This window comes from Hyperolius riggenbachi, chromosome 2 (genome assembly GCF_040937935.1).
Source record: "Hyperolius riggenbachi isolate aHypRig1 chromosome 2, aHypRig1.pri, whole genome shotgun sequence".
Lineage (NCBI taxonomy): Eukaryota > Metazoa > Chordata > Amphibia > Anura > Hyperoliidae > Hyperolius > Hyperolius riggenbachi.
In genome coordinates, this window is record NC_090647.1 from 495,591,997 (window position 1) to 495,614,780 (window position 22,784).

Here is a 22,784-nt window from a genome sequence, read left to right on the forward strand (position 1 = left end):
AGTTAGTGGCATGATGGCAGGGTTTATATTGTAAGCTTTTTGGCGGGCAGCATGTTTGGTGAGTGACAGGCAGCTCAGAGATCACTGTAAGTGTCTGGTCGATGCCCCTTCCTCCCCCGAATGCAAGATTCGGCTGTTAGTAGTCACCCACCACTATGTGCAAACTCTGTGTATCAGGACGAATGTTCAGCAGGATAACAGCTTTTACTACCCTGCTGCCCACAGTCCGCCCCTTGCTTTCCTGGTGCCCTAGGCCATGGCCTATGGGGCCTTGACTGAAATCCAGCCATGATGACACTCCCAACCATAACAAGTGGGGCCACAAGAACTTCTGTGGAGGGACTGAGGCTCATATATTGGGGAAGGGTAAGACGATGGCTGCCCCCATGGTGCTGTGCACCCTTGCATCTGCAGATCTTGAAATTGATTTACATTTTTATAATCCCACATTTATGAAGGTGCAGCTGAAGTCATGCAACATTCCTCTCTGACCAGTCATCATTTCTCAATTTCCGTTCTTTATCACCATGTATTATCTTAAGTTAACTATGGGAGATTCAGAAAATGTATCTTATGATTTATAGAGGTGTACATAGGCGCCAGTAGGATAAAAGTCACTAAAACGTTTAAAACGTTTGGGATGCGGAGGTGGACCAGCCAACCCAAAACAGACACAGGTACTGTCGATTCAAGTAATAAATAATTTATTTATATACTCCAAGGGCAAGTTGCAACGCGTTTCACGGGCAAAATCCCGCTTCCTCGGGCAATAAACAACTGGAGTAATACACAGCACGGAGTCCAAAATACGCTTGGCACCTCTGTCATATCTTATGATTTAACTCTCCTTTTCTAGCTTAACTCATAATGTATTTCTTGTTATCTGTCTTAGCTCATGATCTATCTCTCATTATGGCCAATATGCAACTAACTTTTTCTCCTGAGTTTTCTCCTAGGAGATCCTTTTTCATTTTCTATTTAAAATAACTTTCCAGAACGTTTCAACGTAAACAATACCAAAAAGTATGTGAAAAAGTACCATCAAAATTATTTTGAGTATTTCTTTGCTCTCTGATGGCTTAAAGAGGAACTGTCCTGAAAATCTTAAAATGTAAAACACAATGGCCTCGAATCATAAAAGTGCTGTCGAGCGGGGAAAGTCGAGCGGTGAAACACCGCTGTCGGTATTTCCGCCTTCAGGGTGGTAATTCATAAAAATTTTGCTACTTGTGACAGGCGTGCGGAGATATTCCGCTGTAGGCAGGCGTTAGGCTGTCGGGAGACATGCGGAAACAGGAGAAGCAGGCGGAGTCCCTCCGTGCGGTGTTCTCTCTGCAGCTGCTTGGGAGGTCTGTCCCATTCACAGCACTGTATTCCGCACGCTTCTCGCCACATCAGAGGTAGCGGTAATACCCGTCCGCATACCGCTACCTCTAATCTTTATGAATTGACATTTGTTACTTTTGCTATGATAATCACCGCGCAAGGCGATGATTGATCACTCTGCTCGCGAATGTCGGCTTTTCATGCGGAAAAAGCCTTTATGAATACATATTTTGCTGTGTGGTCGGTAAAGTGAGCGGTTTTCTGCATTTCCGAATGCGGGAATGCTTTATGAATCGAGGCCATACAAATAAGAAGTGCGTTTATTCCTGAGTAAAATGAGCCATAAATTACTTTTTTCCTATGTTGCTGTAACTTACAGTATGTAGTAGAAATCTGACATTACTGACAGATATTGACTTAGTCCATCTCTCCATATGACATTTCTCCTTTATAAAGACACTCCCTGAAAAAGATTTATGCAACGTTCACTTTTTTGGCAGTTGGATGGTGCGACTGCCATTCACTAAGTGCATTTTGAAAATAAAGAAATCCCTTTAAAGAGACACTGAAGCGAGAATAAACCTCGATTCTTGTCTCATAGTCAGCAGGGGCATGTGTGCCCCTGCTAAAACGCCGCTATCCTGCGGCTACACGGGGGTCCCTGACCCCCTAAATCCCCCTCTGCAAAATCTACGACCAACTTGGTCGTAGATTTTGCTGCTGTTGAGGCAGGGCTAACGGCTGCAGCCCTGCCTCACAGCGCGTCTATCAGCGGCGCATCGCCGCCTCTCCCCCGCCCCTCTCAGTGAAGGAAGACTGAGAGGGGCGGGGGAGAGGCGGAGATACGCGCTGACAGACGCGCGTGGGGCAGGGCTGCGGCGGTTAGCCCTGCCTCAAACCGGAAGAGATCCCCCGCTGCTCGGAGGGGATTTCGGGGGGTAAGGGACCCCCGTTTAGCCGTGGAATAGCTGCGTTTTAGCAGGGGCACACATGCCCCTGCTGACTATGAGCTCTGAAGCGAGATTTATTCTCGCTTCAGACTCTCTTTAAACCCCCATAAGGAGATGGGCCAGTCCAAAACCTGTCAGTTCTGTCAGATTTCTAAGACCTATTGTAAGTGACAGCAACATAGGAGAAAAGTAATTTATAGCTAAGTTTTACTCTGGAATAAACATACTTCTTATCTGTATATGTTTACATGTATTTTACATTTTAAGATTTTCGAGACAGAGATCCTTTAAAGGGCATTTTATTAACAAGTTTAAAATTATTACCTAGGAGAAAACTCTACTCCACCCTCCTCCCTCCTACCGGAGGGAGGAGGGTCTCTTCTGCCAGGGAATTATACTATTTTAAAAACCAGTATACATCATACCATAGCTGGGAATACATACATGAGTATACATCATACCATAGCTGGGGATACATACATGAGTATACATCATACCATAGCTGGGAATCGAACCCAGATCTCACTGTGTGGTGGGCATGTCACCCTAAGCACTGTACCACTACAGAAGTAAGTGAAGCTAGCCTAAAATTTAACATTTATGCTCAATGCAATAGAACCATTAGGTTGCTTAAAGGAGAACTGTAGTGAGAGGTATATGGAGGCTGCCATATTGATTTCCTTTTAAGCTATACCAGTTGCCTGGCAGCCCTGCTGATCTATTTGGCTGCAGTAGTGTGAATCACACCAGAAACAAGCATGCAGCTAATCTTGTCAGATCTTACAAAAATGTCAAACACCAGATCATACCATAGCTGGGAATCGAACCCAGATCTCACTGTGTGGTGGGCACATCACCCTAAGCACTGTACCACTACAGAAGTAAGTGAAGCTAGCCTAAAATTTAACATTTATGCTCAATGCAATAGAACCATTAGGTTGCTTAAAGGAGAACTGTAGTGAGTGGTATATGGAGGCTGCCATATTGATTTCCTTTTAAGCTATACCAGTTGCCTGGCAGCCCTGCTGATCTATTTGGCTGCAGTAATAATAATAATCCAAACATTTGTATAGTGCTTTTCTCCTGTCAGACTCAAAGCGCTCAAGAGCTGCAAGCCACAGGGACGCGCTCAAGAGGCCACTGTGCAGTGTTAGGAAGTCTTGCCTTGAACTCCTTACTGAATAGGTACTTGACCTAGCCAGGATTCAAACCCTGGTCTCCCATGTGAAAGGCAGAGCCTTTAACCAGTACACTATCCAGCCACTGTAGTGTGAATCACACCAGAAACAAGCATGCAGCTAATCTTGTCAGATCTTACAAAAATGTCAAACACCAGATCTGCTGCATGCTTGTTCAGGGTCTAGGGCTAAAAGTATTGGAGGCAGAGGATCTGCAGGATAGCCAGGTAACTGGTATTGCTTAAAAGGAAATCAATATGGTAGCCTCCATATACCTTTCACTACAGTTCTCCTTTAAGCAACCTAATGGTTCTATTGCATTAAGCATAAATGTTAAATTTTAGGCTAGCTTCACTTACTTCTGTAGTGGTACAGTGCTTAGGGTGACGTGCCCACCACACAGTGAGATCTGGGTTCGATTCCCAGCTATGGTATGATGTATACTCATGTATGTATCCCCAGCTATGGTATGATGTATACTCATGTATGTATTCCCAGCTATGGGATGATGTATACTGGTTTTTTAAATAGTATAATTCCCTGGCAGAAGAGACCCTCCTCCCTCCGGTAGGAGGGAGGAGGGAATAGGTAGAAGGGTAGAAGGGTAGAAGGGTGGAGTGAGGAGTGAGGAGTGAGGAGGGTGGAGGGTGGAGGCCAATTAAAATCTCCCTAGCAGAGTGTGTAGCAGCTGTCCCATAACTAATTAGTGTAGGCAGGCAAATGGTATAAAGGACCTTGCTTGGAGGAGGGAGGGTGGGTGGATCCTCCAGCAGTGATGTGTATTTCACTCAATTAGGTGTGGCTCCAGGTATTAGAGCTTTTGAAACATGTTTTCTATCATTTTTCCAGTTGATAGAATTTTTTTAAACTTTCAAAGTTCGCCTCCCCATTGAAGTCTATTGCGGTTTGCGAACTTTTTCGCGAACCGAACCTTTCGCGGAAGTTCGCGAACAGGGTTCGCGAACCTAAAATCGGAGGTTCGGCCCAACTCTAGTCATCAGAGGGGAGGGTGAGAGGAGTAATCACATGGCAGCCAGTAGCAGGCTTGCGTGACCTGCAGTATTTTTTTCATATGGTTGGATAAGACAGAAAGGAAAGTGTTCAGATTTAGAATTAGAAACAGCATTTGTGCTTTTATTTCATATGTCCGTTTAGGATATACGGTAACAGTAAAAGCATGTGCCTGGATACACTGTTGTGTCCTTGTAATCTCCATCATCCATTACAAGTGAAGAAATTGGTCTGTAAGAGTGTTGAAACATCTCCTAGAACATAAAATGTGTTCACTTACAGCTACCTTTTTTTCTTTGGAAATATTGCATATAAACACATGGATGTGAAATTGTGATCTGGGACTCATGTTTTAAAGGCAAGCATAAAAACCTCTAAATTGTTCTCGGTTTTCAGCAAATGATAGCATGTAAATAATACGGCAATATAATGGTTCATATCTCGCCGTATACCAGTAGTTTATGTTGTACGCCCTATAAAATTGCTCTTATTGTGTGTCTCAGAGATTGTTTTCCCCCATGATTAATTTATGGAGGGTCTGGGAGGTTAAGAGCCAACATCCAGGAAACGTTGCCTGTAATTCTGACTGCTGAGCTGCTCTCGCTAACTGAACATGTAACACAATCCGTCTCCGAGGGCAGCGGATACCAGTTTGTTTCTAAATATAGTCTGACAGCTCCGAAACCCCAAAATATCCCAAAAATTCCAAAATTACAACTGGAGGCTGAACATGTGCAACTTTAAAGAAGATCTCCAGCAAGACACAGAATCCACTCTTATATGTACTCGCTGCTCAATTATATAGTCCGGGTTCCCAGTTCTGGCAGGTTTTTTTTTAATTTACATTTAAAACAAACCTGAAGCAAAAAAATAATAATGATATAATGAATTGTATGTGTAGTACAGATAATGAATAAAACATTAGTAGCAAAGAAAAGAGTTTCATTCTATCATATTTGCAGTTTTAAAACCACACTCTTTTGTAAGCTATAAAACAAGGCAGAAATAATGACGCCTTGAACTTTCCTGCAGTAAAACCTTAGCTCAAGCTGTCTCTCATACATTTTTTGCCTGTTTAAGTGCTTCAGAAAACAGGACTATATTTGACCCAGTGGGTGTAAGAGCTCAGAGAAGCTCTTTTGCATAGATAACAACTGAAGTTTTTTTTTAACTCTTCCTGTACAGAAAAACAATGTGAGACTATTTTCTTTGCTACTAATGTTCTATTCTATTCTAGCAGTCTATTCTATTCTAGCAGTGGCTGAATAGAGTACTGGTTAAGGGTCAGTACCTATTCAGTAAGGAGTTCAAGGCAAGACTCCCTAACACTGCATAGTGGCCTCCTGAGCGCTTCCCAGTGGCTGCAGCTCTTGAGCGCTTTGAGTCCGACAGGAGAAAAGCGCTATATAAATGTTCAGATTATTATTATTATTTCTTAGCTGTACTACACGTCCAATTTATTATCTCATAAGTTTATTTTCGCTTCTGGTTTGCGTTAACAGAAACGTATTTAAAATGTATTGTGAATATTGTATTGTATTGTGAATGGGTACAGGTTTATCTAAGCTGGGGGTATAGATTTATTTTACCTGGATTACAGGTTTATATTACTTTGGGGTACAGGTTTATCTCAGTTGAGGGTACAGGTTTATATTACTCGTGGGGCGGAGGACAGGATTATCTTACCTGGGGGTACAGGTTTATTTCACCTGTGGGTAAAGATTTATCTTAGCTTGAGGTACAGGTTTATCTTAGTTGATTGTGCGGGTTTATCTTACCTGGGGGTACAGGTTTATCTAAGCTGGGTGTACAGATTTATCTTATTTGGTTGTGCAGGTTTCTCTTACCTGGGGGTACAGATTTATTCCACCTGTGGGTAAAGATTTATCTTAGCTGGAGGCACGGGTTTATCTTAGTTGCTTGTGCGGGTTTATCTTACCTGGGGGTACGGGTTTATCTAAGCTGGGTGTACAGATTTATCTTATTTGGTTGTGCAGGTTTCTCTTACCTGGGGGTACGGGTTTGATCTTTGAGGTTTTGCCTTGGCTTTTGCAGCTTTTATCTTGACAGGCTTCCTGGTCTCCTGTGAGGTAGTCACTGAATTCCGGCATGGAAAAGGTGGTTTCGAAACCGTCATTTGCTCCAGAGAGAGCTGCAGCTCCTTATACTCTATATCCCTGTGTAGAGGGACAAATAACAATGTTTGCAGTGATTCATCAAAGGGTCAGTGTTGTGGCATACTGGTGCATCCCAAATGGAGAAATGAACTACAGTTCTTCTTAAATGTTCTTAAAGGGAACCAGAGATGAACGTTTCACACAAAATAAACATATTAGTTGATAGCTTGTAAAGAATAAATGCTCTACCTGATAATTTTGCCGCTCTGGTGTGCCTTTTTTAGTGTTTTTTATCCATTATTGCTCCAGGAAAAATCAAATATGGCCGCCGGCTCATATCCCTTCTCCTTCCGGGTTATATGAGTTGTTCTGGATGTGCTGTCTAGGCTATATGAGACTATGCTGCTATCTAGGCTTATGCAGCCTTTCATCTGTGTGCTTTCATTTTGGTATGATCTGCCTGTAGGAAGTGTCACTGATAATAACTGCAGTTTCATTCCTATGAGAATCTAGTGCACACAGAGCACACAGGGATCATATTACAGCCACAGGGCTTCTCTCTCAGGAGCAGTAGCTCCTCCCAGTCATCACAGCTCTCAGTATGCAAAGCAGAAGATCTAAGCCAGGAGGGGGAAGGCTTGGGCTTGAAAGGACTCCACAGAAGAGTGACTCAGCTATAATGATTCCAGGTCAAACCTCGATTGAATAGTCGATGGATTCTTATCACAGTTGCTAATAGACTAATTAAGCAGATAACAATGAAACTAAAAGCACGGTAGGTGTTTACTGTCATGTTCCCACTGATAAATGTAATAAAATACATGAGGGTGCTTCATCTCTGGTTCTCTTTAAAATGTAACGCTGCTGGGCAGCAGAGGCGGCCTTTGGGGGTGGCAAGTGGGGCGATCGCCCCAGGCCCCGAACATGAAGAGGGCCCCGCATGTCATGCCCGCCATACCATGCTCATTTTGGTGGCGGTGAAGGAAAGGTCTACAGAAGTCTAGCTGTTTGTGTTCTGAGCAGTGTGTCATGTACAAATACTCAGTTGTTCCTATTTTGTTTTACACACCCTATATTTTACACCGCCCCCCCCCCCCCCCCCTTTTATTGCTTAGGTTTTCGTCTACAGCATGCTTTACTGTACTATGCCGTTTGCATTTTTGTAATGAATTTCTGCAGTGACATGAAGCTTGCTAAATGTCAGATTAAGGTAACTAGCAAGAGCCTCAGCCTGAGGGCCCCAGGGGCATTTAGGTCAGTCAAGCATGGACTGGAGCTAGAGGGGGCTCAGGCTGGAGCTTCCAGACTGGCTGGGGTTTAGTGCTAGGTTTCATGGGGAGCTAGGGATAGGTAGAGGCTGGCTGGGGAGCTAGGGATAGGTACAGTTTGATTACATTACGTATTGTAATTGTAATTGTTCCTGTATTGGTTGGCTTAGGGGCCTTTAACAAGTTTTTAAACAGTAATAAGGCATACTGCTTTAGAGGTGGACAAGCCCGTGACTGTGGTGGTACGGTACATGGCCTACACTTATGCCTCTAGGCCCCACATATGACACTCGCCCCAGGCCCCGCGTACTCTAAGGCCGGCTCTGCTGGGCAGAGATGGATTAAGATGTAATGGGGCAAGGTAGTAGATTTGTGGCCCCGTGGTGGTCCTTTTGGTAAGCTGAAGTGGAAAGAGGTAAAGAAGGTGGCTGGTGGGCCCTTTGACACCCTGTAGGCCCCAAGCACCTGTCTAGGTTTTCTGGTAGATGATCCTGCTTTGCTGCTGGGTCAATAAGTACGGGCATCAGGAGATGACGGAAGCGGCCAGGAAGCCAGACATGTGAGTGTGACCGCTCTGTGACTGCTGCTCTCACACTCTGCAGGAGACCCGGAGAGCAATATAGCTTGGGGGAGACCTGGGAGGCTCTGGGGAAGTGGCAGGAGCAGCAATTCTATTGTTTGTTAATAGATTTCATATTGAAATCTATAAAAAATTGCTGTACAGTGTGTGGTAGTAATACATCACTATCCAAACAGATCAGTGGCGAATAAAGCCAACAGTGGGCCCCTGTGCAGAATAAATGAAGGGGCCCCATGTGACCGGCCATAATCATAACAGATCATGGTTGGATCCAAATAATGTCCATGACATACAATTACATGAACCTGGGTCCCTTCTGTAGGCACTGTATTCATGTTGTGCACATTCTATGCTTGTATATGACTGGGCCACAAGCAATTATCACTGTTCCGCATGGGTTACAGAGAGAAATAAATGGGGAAGAGCCTAGAGGATAGTTGGGACTTAGGCCTGCACGGACCTAAGTCCACCTATTACCAACGGCTGGAGATGATGAAAAAATTCATCTGATAATGGGCAGGAATCAGACTCTTCAGGGACCACTCAAATTCCGAAGATGATGGTTAATTAACTGGCAGCTAGAATACTCAAATATAAGTCGATCTCGTGTATAAGTAGATGCCAATATTTAACCCTCATAAGCTGGATTTTTTTATTGACTCAAATATAAGTCTACCCAACAAAGTTAATAGCTGGACTTTGAGACCACGAAGAATTAACAGCTGCACTTGGGGCCCAGGAGGGGTTAATGACTGCACTGCATACAGTATTGCAGCCATTACCCCCTCCTGTCCCTTACGCCAATAAGTCCTCCAGGCCCCCAAGTGCAGCAATTATTCACTTACCTTCCCCCAGTATTTTCCCCTTGTGCCTTTCCTTGTTGATTACTGTGGCCAGGACGTTTAGACCTGTGTTTTCTTGGCATTTCCATTGTCAAGAATGTGTCACTTATCACTGGGTACATTGCTGGAAATGGGAATGTCACTAATAGTAAACACATTACCCAGTATGTTCAGTGTTGCTCGTGACTCGTGTATTAGGTGACCCCTATACTTTAATCTAGTGAGTCAGACCTAAATTTCTAGACTTATAGTCGAGTATATACGGTATTACTCAGCTGTTGGTTAATTTTTTGCCAGCTTCTGATTTAATAGGCCCTCACAAGGCTTATGTTTAACCCTCACAACTTCTGGTTCCTCTGGAACCAGAATTTCCATAATAGACGAATGTTGGTATTATCTCTAATGGCAGATGTTATGATATTTTTGGTTTAATGCAAAAATGATGGACCCAGCACTCAAAAATGGAGACCAGCGTGCTATTGCTGATTAGAACTCGTTGTCCACCAAGTTCAAAAATAGCAAAAACGAATATCAGCAGCACTGCTGTAATTAAAAATTAGCTCTTTTATTTAAATATGCAATAAAATCACATATCAAGAATAGGCTGAAGGCAACTACAGCCCACTGTTTCGAATAGGCTGCCTTCAGCCTATTCTTGATATGTGATTTTATTGCATATTTAACTACCTGAAGCCCGCTTCACACCCATGGGCGTGGCCGCAGCGGCAGCCGCAGGACCGCCTAACGCCGATTGGCGTCAAGTCCTAGGGCTGCATTTTGCAGGAGATCGTGCGCAGGCTGTACGCGCATCTCCTGCTCGGGGGGTGGGGGCAAAGCTCCGCCTCGCCTTCAGTCTCCGAGCGGCAATCGCCGCTTGGGAGACTGTTAGACGGCGAAACCGCCGTCTTTACAGTTAGTATAGAGCGGCGATCAGCAGCAGCGCTGTACTGGGGACAGCCATGTGACACGGCTGTCCCCCTGGGGGACAAGAGAGCGATCGGCTCTCATAGGCAGAAGCCTATCACAGCCGATCGCCAGGATTGGCTGGCTAGGGGGAGGGAGGGGATTGAAAAATAAATACATTAAAAAATAGTAAAAAAAAAACAAACATAAATATTTATAAAAAAATAAAAATAAACAACTTGGGGGCGATCAGACCCCACCAACAGAGAGCACTGTTGGTGGGGGAAAATTGGTGGGGGGATGGATATTGGATGTTGGTGGGGGGATGGATATTGGATGGCTGCCCTGCAGCTTGGCCTTAAAGCTGCAGTGGCCATTTTAGTAAAAATGTGCCTGGTCTTTAGGGGGGTTTACCACTGTGGTCCTCAAGTGGTTATTAAATAAAAGAGCTACTTTTCACTTACAGCAGTGCTGCTGACATTGGTTTTTGATATTTTTGGTTTATTAATGTAGGAAATATATTGAATTTACAGTAAATATGAAATGATGGCTTGTGGATGTGAATACCGCCTCTTCCTTGCTAGTATTTATATGCTTGGCATAGATTCTGGTGGGTTTGGTGTTTTCAGCATGTTAATATGTTTTAAATTAACATTAGACCCGGGTGTAAGAGTAGAGAATGCCAGGTGAGTCATCTGATTGCTCCGTTTCTATAACATTATAATTGTCTGTGATTTTCTAATTATACATTGATTGCGCTGTTTATATGATACAGCCCAGTGCTCCTGAATATCTGGAATTTTATTACGCTGCTCTAAGAACTTTATACTAAATACTCTCTGTATCTAAAATGGCGACATAACTGGTTTTATTTCTTTATTTTAAAAAAATCTACAGTTAGAGAATATTAAATATTAATAAGCAATGTTGTTGCTTCCCTCCATCCTTTTATACTTAGGCCCTATTCTCACCTGTTAATGCAAATGGTGATTGCGATTTTGAATTTATTTTTTTCTGCGATTTTTCAGTGATTGCATTTTGCGATTTCCATTTTAGTGAATGAGAATTGCGACATAATGGCCGGGAAAATGCTGCATGCAGCACGATTGCGATCGGTGATAATCGCAAATGCGCCACAATTGCTGCAGTGAGAGTAACCCCAGGAGGAGGGGGGGTGGGTCAGGAGCTAGGGGGTCCCGATCCTGTACATAATGTACAGCGGCTTCACTCCCTCTTCAGTTTGCAAGTGCCATGCAGCCAGCCAATCACCATGCGGCTTCTGTCCCAGGACTGAAGTCACATGGATATTGGATGGCTGCACGGCACTTGCAAACTGAAGAGAAAGTGAAGAGGACCTATATCGCTGCCATGAGCAGGCAAAGTACAACGCTCCGCTGTGCATTAACTACTTAGAGAGGACTACCTCCCCCCAGCTCCTGCTCCCTGGTGGTGGAGGTCCCAAGGGCTATTAGTATGCCTCTGCCTGATTCTATTTGACATTAAACTCATTTTCATAATAGTAGCATGATAAGACATGGGAGATGTATCAAGCCTCCTCCTCAATGACCCATGCTTTTTCTACTGTAGTAGCAAAGCAGATGGCAAGGTGTGTGTCCTTGGTGGAGGCAAACAGCAGCCTGGCAACTTTTGCATGTGTATCTTCTTCAATACATGACCTGATTTGGAACACTAGAATAGGTATCATTGGTCACACAGGAGGTTTGAACTCCTGATTTGGAACACTAGAGTAGCTATCATTGCTCACACAGGAAGTTTGATAGAATCCCATGGCCTATCGTGTTTTTGCAAATGCGAATAACTAATGTTTTTAACAACAATTAGAGAAAGGTGCTGGTCTCAGACCAACAGGAAGAAGCACTCAAATTTCAGAATTTAGATAAATGTTCCTGACGTAGAAACACTTACGTGAGGACATAGTTAACGCTCACTATGCAGTGAGGTCTGGAAGAGCGGCTGTTGTGGACGATGGTGGCGTAACTCTGAACCCACACCCATCCGCCATGCTTGGAAAGCAGCCTGTAGTACTTTGTAGTGACCTGACCTTTTACCAACACTGCGGAAGGAAGAACAAAAGACAGTGAATTCATATATCATTGCAGATTCAATCAAAATTGGAGGAAAATACGGTAATATAAACACAGCAAAAAACACAGCAGGAAAGCATGTACAGTATAGCCCTTGTCTGAAAGTGAAGCAAGTATTAATTTAGACACAAACTATACAGTATTTTTAATAGATTAGATTAATATTAAATACGAAATGCCCCTGCCACTGTTGATTCTTGTCTTTTGAGGCGTAGGGATGGCCCTGCCTTGGAGAACTCACGGAGAAGCATGTGATCAGTTTAATCAGCTGGTATATTTTTAAGGTTCTGATTTGCTGTGATGACTTCCTGGTTTAGCACATGATCATGACCAGCACATCAGAGCCTTACAAATCTATCAGCTGATCAAACTGATCCCATGTTTCTTCATGAGCACATAAGCCACAGTATGTACAGTATATCTAAGCTATATAATTATATACACAATTTAAGGCTCTTAACAAGATCTCAGCGCTAAATAAAGACATAGTAATTATAATAATAGACTATTACTGTATACAAAATGATCTAATAAAAGTATATATTTTATTTTTTGATTTTGTTTTGCCTATTGCTAGAAGTCATGGATTTTTTAAATACTTTTTAGGGGTAGCATCTATAGATTATAGTCTTTGGAATTTGCTTAACGTTTTAGCCTGGAGGAAACACGAACAACATAGGATTAAGACCAGCCAATCAGAACCCTTAACCTCTTGCCGACCGCGTCACGCCAAGGGGCGTGGCCACGGCGGCAGCCCCAGGACCGCCTAACGCCAATTGGCGTAAAGTCCTGGGGCTCTGTTTTGCAGGAGATCGCGCGCAGGCTGCGCGTGCATCTCCTGCTTGGGGGGCGGAGCTCCGCCCCGCCTTCAGTCTCCGAGCAACTGTTAGACGGCATGATCGCCGTCTATTTACATGGTGCAGCGCTGCGATCAACAGCAGCGATGCACTGGGGACAGCCGTGTGACGCGGCTGTCCCCCTGGGGGACAAGAGAGCGATCGGCTCTCATAGGCAGAAGCCTATGACAGCCGATCGCCATAATTGGCTGGCTGTGGGGAGGGAGGGAGGGAGAGTATTTAAAGAAACAAGTTTTTTTGTTTTTGTTTTTTTTTTAAAGCCAACAATAATATTTATATAAAAAAAATAAACATGGGGGAGCGATCAGACCCCACCAACAGAGAGCTCTGTTGGTGGGGAGAAAAGGGGGGGTCACTTGTGTGCAGTGTTGTGCGGCCCTGCAGCTTGGCCTTAAAGCTGCAGTGGCCAATTTTGCTAAAAATGGCCTGGTCACTAGGGGGGTTTAGCACTGCAGTCCTCAAGAGGTTAAATGTATCATATGATCAAACAGACTCCTGGTTCTTCATGAGTTCTCATTCTGACAATCATCTCTATACAATATCTCAGTACTGAGAGGCAAGCGTTCCAATCACTTGGTTAATGTGCTGCCACTCATAGCAGAACAAAATATTATTCAGGCTACCTAATTAATTATCCTGGTTTTAGCAGCAGAAATGATTTTTATATCTCTATATTGCTGTATTTCGATATGTAACCCCACCATCTCAGTGGTGTTTAGGCTAAGCAATGGTGTCATGCAGCCTTCTGCCCCAGGGCACTCTGGAAGATCAACTGACTTTTCTGCTCCTAACATCCTACAGTCATTCACTTTGCCAGTAGTAAAGATGTCACCACTGCTGGTAAGATTTTACAATTGGAAAACATTGACTAAATAACTTACAAATGAATTAGTAAAAAGAAAAAAAAAGCAATTTTATCAATTAGGTTATATTCCGTAAAGTTTCAAGCACAACTGAATTGGAATTGGTGATTTTTACTCACCTGGGGCCTCTTCCAGCATATGAGGCCCCTTAGTGTCCTCCGGGTCACCTCTGTGGTTCCGCTGCCACCCCTAACTAAAAGCTCTGACCTGGCTGGGTCACAGCTATGGCACATGCTCTGTCCTAATCGTTACATCCTTTATAAACCGTGCATATGCATAACGATCAAAGAGGTGCGAGGGAGGGACAGTGCATGCTCCATATCCGTGAAACAGCTGGGTTCAAGCATTTAGCTAGGGATAAAAACAGCACAACAGAGAGGGACCTGAAGAACAGTCAGGGTCTCAAAGACTACTGGGGGCTGGAGGAAGATCCAGGTGATGAAAAATTTAACTTTTTTTAATCCTGGTTCAGGTGTGCTTTAATGCTTGGCCTTATGGGTACTTACAGAGATGGTGAGCATATCTGAGATGGAACACATCACAGCCGTGTACATGATGGTACAGCGTCTTCTCTATGAGATCTTGAGGTTCATAGCCCGTTAGTTCTGCTACTCTGCACAGAAAGGACAGTTCACTCTATTATTATTCAATAACATGTCAAAACAACTTTATTGATCCAAGTTCCACATCTGGACCGTCTGGCTGTAGCGCACGGCCCATGCAATCTGTCCACCTAAGAAAAACTTTATTTTATTGTTTCAGTGGAGCCAATCTCTGAACTCCCCAGAGCTGTTTGATGAGCATTGAAATCCAAACATTACTGACATATGTTGGATGCAGTGTGTTCAAGCAATTATTACTAATAGTAAAATAAATATGCACCACCACGGGCCTGTTGGATCTGGGTAAGAATAATTTATTTTTAAGCATAGGAAATACAGAAATGTCGATTATTTTGGCCCCGTGGACATAAACAATGTTTAAAATAAAATAATGAGAGCAGTATTGTTATGATCTAAACCTGAAAACAGCATCCTAATTGTAGACGTTTATTTGAAAAATGGATTTTCAGTATAATGGACAATAGTGGTTCCAAGTCCAAATAGCTCATTTTATCTGTTTATTCTTCTGAGGAAGTGCAGCTAACATGAAAAGTATCAGCTTGGCGGTAGCCAGAGAACCCTTCCCAGCGATGTGCTATATCAGTGTAGTTATTGCATTCTATTTATATCTGTGTCCAGCTTGTGTTTACATAACCCAAAGTCTTATACTTTTATGTATAAGGTTGGCATGGCTAGTTTTGGGTTTTGGTTATGTGGATCTTTTGGTTTCTGTCTTAGCTATGAAGTGTTGTTTTCGTCAGTGCTTTACGTGTTCGCTCACCCTGTTTTCTCGCTTATCCTAACCACATCACTTTCTCTAAGAAGACCAACCTACCCCTTAAAACGATAGCTTACCTTAAATGATGCCAACCCCTAAACCGCTCCTTCAGATAGAACGATCACTAACAATTACAATATACATATATATACAGTATATATCCATTACCAATCCTTCTACATGATGCCTAACGCTAATCTCTAGTCCTAACCCAGGGGTGCCCAAAAGTTTTAGGTCAAGAACCATATAAAGCTAGGGGACCGAACTAACAACGTTAAACCTAATTTTGCTTTTTTTGCTGATTGCCGTTAGGTACACATTTCCACAGGAAATAACCCATATACCATGTGCAGTTAGCATGTCCATTTCAGTGTGCAGGCATAGTGCTACTGGCACAGTGACAGCTGGTGATCAGTGGCTGTTACTGCTGCTGGCATAGTGGCAGTTGCTAATCAGTGGCTGTTACTGCTGCTGGCATAGTGGCAGCTGCTAATCAGTAGCTGTTACTCCTGCTGGCATAGTGGCAGCTCCTAATCAGTGGCTTCTACTGCTACAATGGTGACTGATTACCTACAGGTGAGTAAAGGGGGAGGCAGAGTGGCCCCTGCATATCGCACCACAGTTACGGCCTGCAGGACACTTGGAGTTAACAACTGAAGAAACCGTCAAGGGCCACCAGAAAAGGCTTGGCAGGCCACATTTCCCCCCAGACCGGACTTTGGACATGCCTGCCCTAACGTAACCGGTAATATTAACCTTTCCATTCCCCACCCCTAAACCTAACCTCCTTATTCTTACCTAAGTCTCACCTACTGATTCTTATCAATCGTCTTCTGCAGCCATGACACTCAGTGAACCCCCCACATCACCGGTAAATATTTGGCAACTTAAATTAAACCTTTAAATACATTAATCATTGAAATGGCCTCAGGAGGCAGAATTTCTTACCTGGAGTCGAGGAAAATGAGTTTGAGGTCCAGACTTGCTCTGAACATGAACATGTTACTGTGGAGTTTGATCTCAGTGATGGCACTCGGCGGTAAGGACTGACCCACGGCAACTAGCCCTACAATTTGATAGCAGGAGTCATATAAAGATATGTCCAGCATATACTGCCTTATTTTCAGATACCCACTGCAGTGAATAACCTGTTGTACAAAGATAAAACATATCACATATACACTGATCAGACTCATTGCTGGGGCTCACTTACAAATAAGATAAAAGGTATCTATGCTACCCACAGTGGCCAATCAGATGTTGATTTTAATTTTTATATATATTATTGGGTTTGTAGTCAGGTAAACATCCTTGCAGATGGAAGATATTGAAAAAAATCATCTTCAGATATTATGACTGGTTATAATGGCAGTTTTTTTGGGATCTATAAAATGTGGAAACTCACTAATTCTCCAACAAAGCTCTGTCTTGTGTTGATTGGGAAGGTCAGTGGGTAACGCACAGTGGCAGAGCTTAGAGGAAAGCAGCGCTGAATACTGCAACATCTTTTCTGAGCAATCTGATTGTAGGAAGTGACATCATTGATCACATGACCCTGCAGGAGAGTTATCGAAATTTCCAAGATTGTATTTGGTTCAGAGATGAATTTAGATGTAATGGGGCCCTAGGCAAGGTAGTAGGATTGGGGCCCCCTTGTGGTCCTCTTGGTTAGCTGAAGTGGAGAGAGGTGAAAGACGGTGGCAGGTGGGCCCTTTGATACCCACTATGCCCCAAAAACCTGCCTAGGTTGCCTGGTGAATAATCCTGCTCTGATTTGGATGATACACTTCCCAACACAGCTTCCCTGCAAACTACATCTGTGTGTGTGTGTGAGTATGTGTGCGCGTGTGTGCGCACGTGTCCGGGGGGGTGGGGGGGGGTTGCATAAGACAAGTGCATGAGTGCTGCTTAAAGGGAACCTGAAGCGAGGAAAATTATTTAAAATAAACACACAATGTACCTGCAAATGAATATTATATACTAACCTCACCGTCAGTTCCTCTCAGAAGCTCACCATTTTCTTCTTACAATGATCCCATCCAGTTCTGACAGAACTGTAATATACCAGTTGCTGTCAATTATATAGCTGCAGCTGTCAGTTACAACTGAATGTGCAAGGTAATGTCCATGTTTCCCTATGGTTCAAGTGGGTGATATGACAGTTTAACAGTGTGCTGACCAGGAAGCTGTTATAGGGTAATGGCCATTTTTAAAATGGAGGAAGGAGAACTCCATTGATCACAGTGGACAAATGGAACGCAGGAGAGGAGAAAGAGATTACGGAGTAGATTACACAGTAGGTAAGTATGACCTGTGTATGGTTATTTTGACTTATTTTCAGTTCAGGTTCTCTTTAAGTGCCTTAGCATTATAAAAGAAAAAGACAAACAAACAAACAATATTGCTGCAACAGAAATTGAGCCAAGTGATCTCTCAGCCAATCCCAGTGTTCTACCGAAAGGTTGTCTCACTGAAAGTCACTGAGACACTGGGGCAGAAAGCTGAGCTCAGGTGCAGATTAATAATGCTAGTGACAGATGATTATTCTCTTGTGTCTCCGCTTACCTTGTATCCACTACATGTCAGGCCTGCGTTCCTTTTGGCCAACACACATTTCATTCGTAAAAAGAACGATCTCTCTATTTCACATTCTGAGAAAAATAAGAGAGTGGAATGGTAAGTGTCATGAGAAGATCGAGTACACATGCATAGCAATATAATAACAGGCAAGTGATGATTTAGAACAGGCATAGGAAAACTTGGCTCTCCTGCTGGAACTACAAATCCCACAATGCATTTGCCTTTATGAGTCATGACTGTGGCTGTCAGACTCCTGCAATGCATTGTGGGACTTGTAGTTCCTCAACAGCTGGAGGGCCAAGTTTGCCCATGCCTGATTTAGAATCTACTTATTGAGAGTTGAAATTCAGACTGCCAATTTTTTTTAATGAATTTAAGGCCCCTTTCACACTTGACACTTGACTTGTGTTAGTTGTGTTGCGATTGTTCTGCAATTGCAACAGCCCGAAGGTCGCATCGTACGATACCGTTGCAGTGCGACCATACAGTGAGGCATACTTTACAAAGACCATTGACCCATATGCAATTAACTTTTCTCCTGAGTTTTCTCCTAGGCGATATTTTCACAACTTGTCAATAAAATGCCATTTAAATCACCAACAGGCAAGAACATACTCAAAATAATTTTGATAGTAATTCTTCCCCAACTTTTTGGTACTTTGTGCATTGCAAAGCACTGAAAAGTTATTCTAAATAGAAGATTGAAAATGATCTCCTAGGAGATAAGGAAGCTAATTATGGCCCCCAAATCAATTCCCTTTTTCTCCTAGTTGATATTTTTACACCTTATAAATAAAATGAAGAAGATGAAAAATTATCTCCTATGAGAAAACAGGAAAAAAAGTGAATTGAATAACTGCCCTTGTTTTCCACAGTAGAAACTGTGCTTATATTTCTGCTGAGAGAAATCATTGGCCCATATTCAATTCACTTTTTCTAAGTTTTTTCCTGGAAGATAATTTTTTATCTTCCATTTAAAATAACTATTTAGCACTCTACAACTGAAAAATTACCAAAAAGTAAGTGAAAAATACTGCCAAAATTATTCAAGGTATTTTTTTGCTTGCTGGAGGCTTATAAGGAATTTTATTAATAAGGGGTGAAAATATAACCATGGAGAAAACGTGAATTGAATAAGTTCATCGCCACTGGATATTATTATTATTATTATTTAGTATTTATATAGCGCCGACATATTACGCAGCGCTGTACAGTGTATATATATATCTTGTCGCTAACTGTCCCTCAAAGGAGCTCACAGTCTAATCCCTACCATTGCCATATGTCTATATTATTTAGTGTAAGTACTGTCGTGTAGGGCCAATTTTAAGGGGGAGCCAATTAACTTATCCGTATGTTTTTGGAATGTGGGAGGAAACCGGTGTGCCCGGAGGAAACCCACACAGACACGGAGAGAACATACAAACTCTTTGCAGATAGTGCCCTGGCTGGGATTCGAACCAGTGACCCAGCGCTGCAAGGCGAGAGAGCTAACCACTACGCCACCGTGCTGCCCCTATATATGTTGGTGCTTTAATAATAATAATGGCAATTGTCTATATGAGCATCAGAATGCAAATGGTTAAATGTTAACCACTTAACGACCACGGTCAGCCGATCAGCGGACCTAGGTGTTAAGTGGTTTCCCATGGAAACTCTTTCCATGTCAGTTCACGGAGGGTGTCTCCGTGAACTGCCTGCGAGCCTCCGATCGCGGCTCGCAGGCGAAATGTAAACACGCGGGGAAGAAATCCCTGCTGTTTACATCATACGGCGCTGCTGCCGCTGATTGGCCGGGGATCGCCGGCATCTGATAGGCTGAAGCGCAGGATGCATCACAGTCCTGTGCCGCCCAGGGGACGGAGCAGAGGGAGGTAAAGAGAGGGAGGCCCGATATCGCTGCGGAGAGGGGCTTTGAGAAGCCCCCCCCCCCCGCTAACCACAAATAGCCAGCGGCGATCAGACCCCCCTAGTGGGGAAAAAAGGGGGGGGGGGGAAATCTGGTCACCCTGGCTTCCACACGATCTGTACTGTGGGCTGGAGAGCCCACGCAGCACAGATCTGAAGAAACAAGCCCGGTCCTTAAGTGGTTAATGTCCGCTAAATATCTCAGCATCTAACATTGGAAAAGCGAGTAGTGATGCTACAGGAAATGCAGGTACGTGGAGCTGAGAGTTCAATCATATGAAATGTGAGCATGACTAAAGCCCCATTGCAGGTACATATGTCTTCTTAGATTTGTGCAGGCACTCGGTTGCAGTGCTTGCTTTTATATGTATTTAAGCTCTTTGAAATCACTTGTAAAATGCCTGCTTAGGAGCCCAGACTGGCCACTTCCTGCACCAGAGAATGTCGGCGCTATAGACTGCACCTTCTCTGAGAGATCAAGATAGTGCCCTGCCCTCTTGAATTCTGTCTGTTAAGTTTAAAAGGCTATGAATTATTTTGTTTTCCAGCTGAAGGAAGCAAATTTTACATAACACTGACTTGGTTACTCTTTAGAATCTAGCGTTAGCAATTCATCCCTTATACTGAACACAGGAATATGGGACTCCAAGAAAGTTCAATTTACTATTACTACTACATATACAATTAATTATATCATAAGTTATTTTCAGTTCAGGTGTCCCTAAACTTTCAGATGGTATTTTCAGACGTGTGCCTAGAAATGGTCCTCTTGAGGCTATACCTCAATAGCAAAGTTGCCAAAGAGGGTTAGGCACCCCCGTTGGGGGGGAGGGGGGTTTGGTAAGGGTTGGACAGCACCGGAGTGCAGGGGGGGGGGGGGGTGTTAAGGCTCAGGCACTACTAGCAGAGGGTTCTGTGTGAGAGTAGGGAGAGGTTAGGTCATAGTAAAATATTGGTAAATATTACCAATATTTTACTATATGAATGTAGGACACTATCAGCAAGTTTACCGATATTCTACTACCGCTATCCTGCACCCTTTTAAACGGGTGCCTTTTTCAAATGTACACATGTACATTTGCTATGGAATGCAAACCTGACTAAAAGCTATTTCCCAAATGTAGCAAGTAGCGGTACCCTGATCTGTATTCTACATCTCTTCGTACCTAAGATGGCTTATTAAGTAAATTGTATAAATTACTAGCAGTATACCAGGGATCACAGTTTCCCATGGAACTGAGTTGGTGGTAACGCTATTTCTGTATTTTGTTACACATGTGTGCAGAGCACAGTCTCCCTGTGCCGTGAACCAGAAGCAGCCAGCCAGGCCAGTTCTCAGCGTTCCAGGCGGCGGGATTAAGAATAATTTTGCCCGCAGAATGCAGGTAATTGCAGCTCTCTGAGTAAATAATGGCGTATCCATTTACCTTGTCACTTCCAATGCTCTTTTTGGAAGTGGGTTAATGTTGAAATAATAGGCATTTTGTAAGTAATTTCCCGCAGGCTGTGAAGGCCTCTGGCTCATTAGAAAACAACTGTTGAGGGAGTCGGATAATTTCTGTGTGTTAACACGCTGTACAGGAGGACCCCTCGCAATGAAAGCCCTTTTCTGTGTCAGTTCACCACACAGACCTACTCCGGCTGCGCACTTATCTGTAATGTATCCTGTGAATGAAGAGACAACAACGCTTCTAGTTGAAAACTAACTCCAGGAGGAAAATGTGTTTGTATTTTGGATAATGTTGAAAGCGGTCAGAACCTCCTCTGCATTTGTATTGCTGCCTGTGTCTAAAGAAATAGAAATAAAGGGGAATAGAGTTGGAACTCCAGTTGAGTTCTGACAACTGTAACTTCTTTTCCTGTCCTATGGACCTCCCAGGTTTGTATTAAAGTTACAGAGGTCCGCAGGAGTTAGGAGCAGGGCTGGATTTACGTGACATGAGCCTATAGGCACAGAAGTACCAACGCCCTTAACTCTGCCCTCACCACATCTGCCCAACCAGCCTTCCAATCCAGCTCTCTATGCTCCCGCCCTCAGCAGTGACCAGCCTGGCTCTGTACATGTAGAATAGAGAGCTCGTCAGTTACCAGGGAAGGGGGTGGGAGGTGACATATGGGAGCTAGCTCCTCCTTCTTCTTCTGCAGAGCATACCCAGCAGAGCAGTGCTATAGTTACCTGTTCCAGCGATACGTTGGGTTTCCTCTTCTTCCTGGCAGTTGCACTGTATGCTGCCTAGAAAGTTGTGGTTGCTGGGAAGAAGAGTAGACCCGACACATCATTGGAGCAGGTAAATATTACACATCTCCACTTTGCTTACTCATGACACCGATTTATTTTTTAGACTGAGAAGGGTTTAGGCCCCTTTTACACTTAATCAGTTGCTCTCAGTTATAACCGAAAGAAAACTGAATTTTAAAGTAAAGTCCATGTTTTCCTATAGCACAGTTCGCATTATATGCGTTTTAACTGAAATCTTTTTCACAATGCACTGCTATGGAAAAACGCATACCAACGCATACTAACGCACTTTAACGCATACCAACTGATGAAGTGTAAAAGGACCCTTATGCTCTTGGGTCCCTACTTCTTTCTCAAAATTTGCTGAAGAGTGCAATATACATTATAACATAAACAGAGAATTAAATAGCGTGTCCGCCCATGACAGCAGTAATGTATATTGCACTCTAGCACCTATGCACTCTTTTTTTTTTTGGGTGGCGGGGGGACAAAATAGACTTTCTTAGCATGCTTTTTCCCCAGGTATTATTTAATTTCCTGTGCATTGTAAATGGATTTTTTAATGCACTGTTTCTCAGTTTTCATCTATTATTATTTAAAAAAAAATAAGTGCTGCTACAGATAGTAAACATTAAATATGCTTGGCTATTTACCCCTTTTATTGTAAATGATAAATT

At 43.2% G+C, this 22,784-nt stretch overlaps 1 protein-coding gene across 1 annotated transcript in view; it reads right to left on the reverse strand.

Annotated features, from left to right (window-relative positions):
- Positions 1-22,784, reverse strand: part of SIM2 (SIM bHLH transcription factor 2) — a 126,307-nt gene that overhangs the window by 7,529 nt on the left and 95,994 nt on the right. Inside the window, exons 5-9 of the mRNA XM_068266054.1 lie at positions 17,946-18,031; positions 16,329-16,528; positions 14,507-14,613; positions 12,102-12,249; positions 6,474-6,642 (exon numbers count right to left, since the gene is read on the reverse strand). Coding sequence (XP_068122155.1) covers positions 6,474-6,642; positions 12,102-12,249; positions 14,507-14,613; positions 16,329-16,528; positions 17,946-18,031 — 710 coding nt within the window. The remainder of the gene's footprint in view (positions 1-6,473; positions 6,643-12,101; positions 12,250-14,506; positions 14,614-16,328; positions 16,529-17,945; positions 18,032-22,784) is intronic.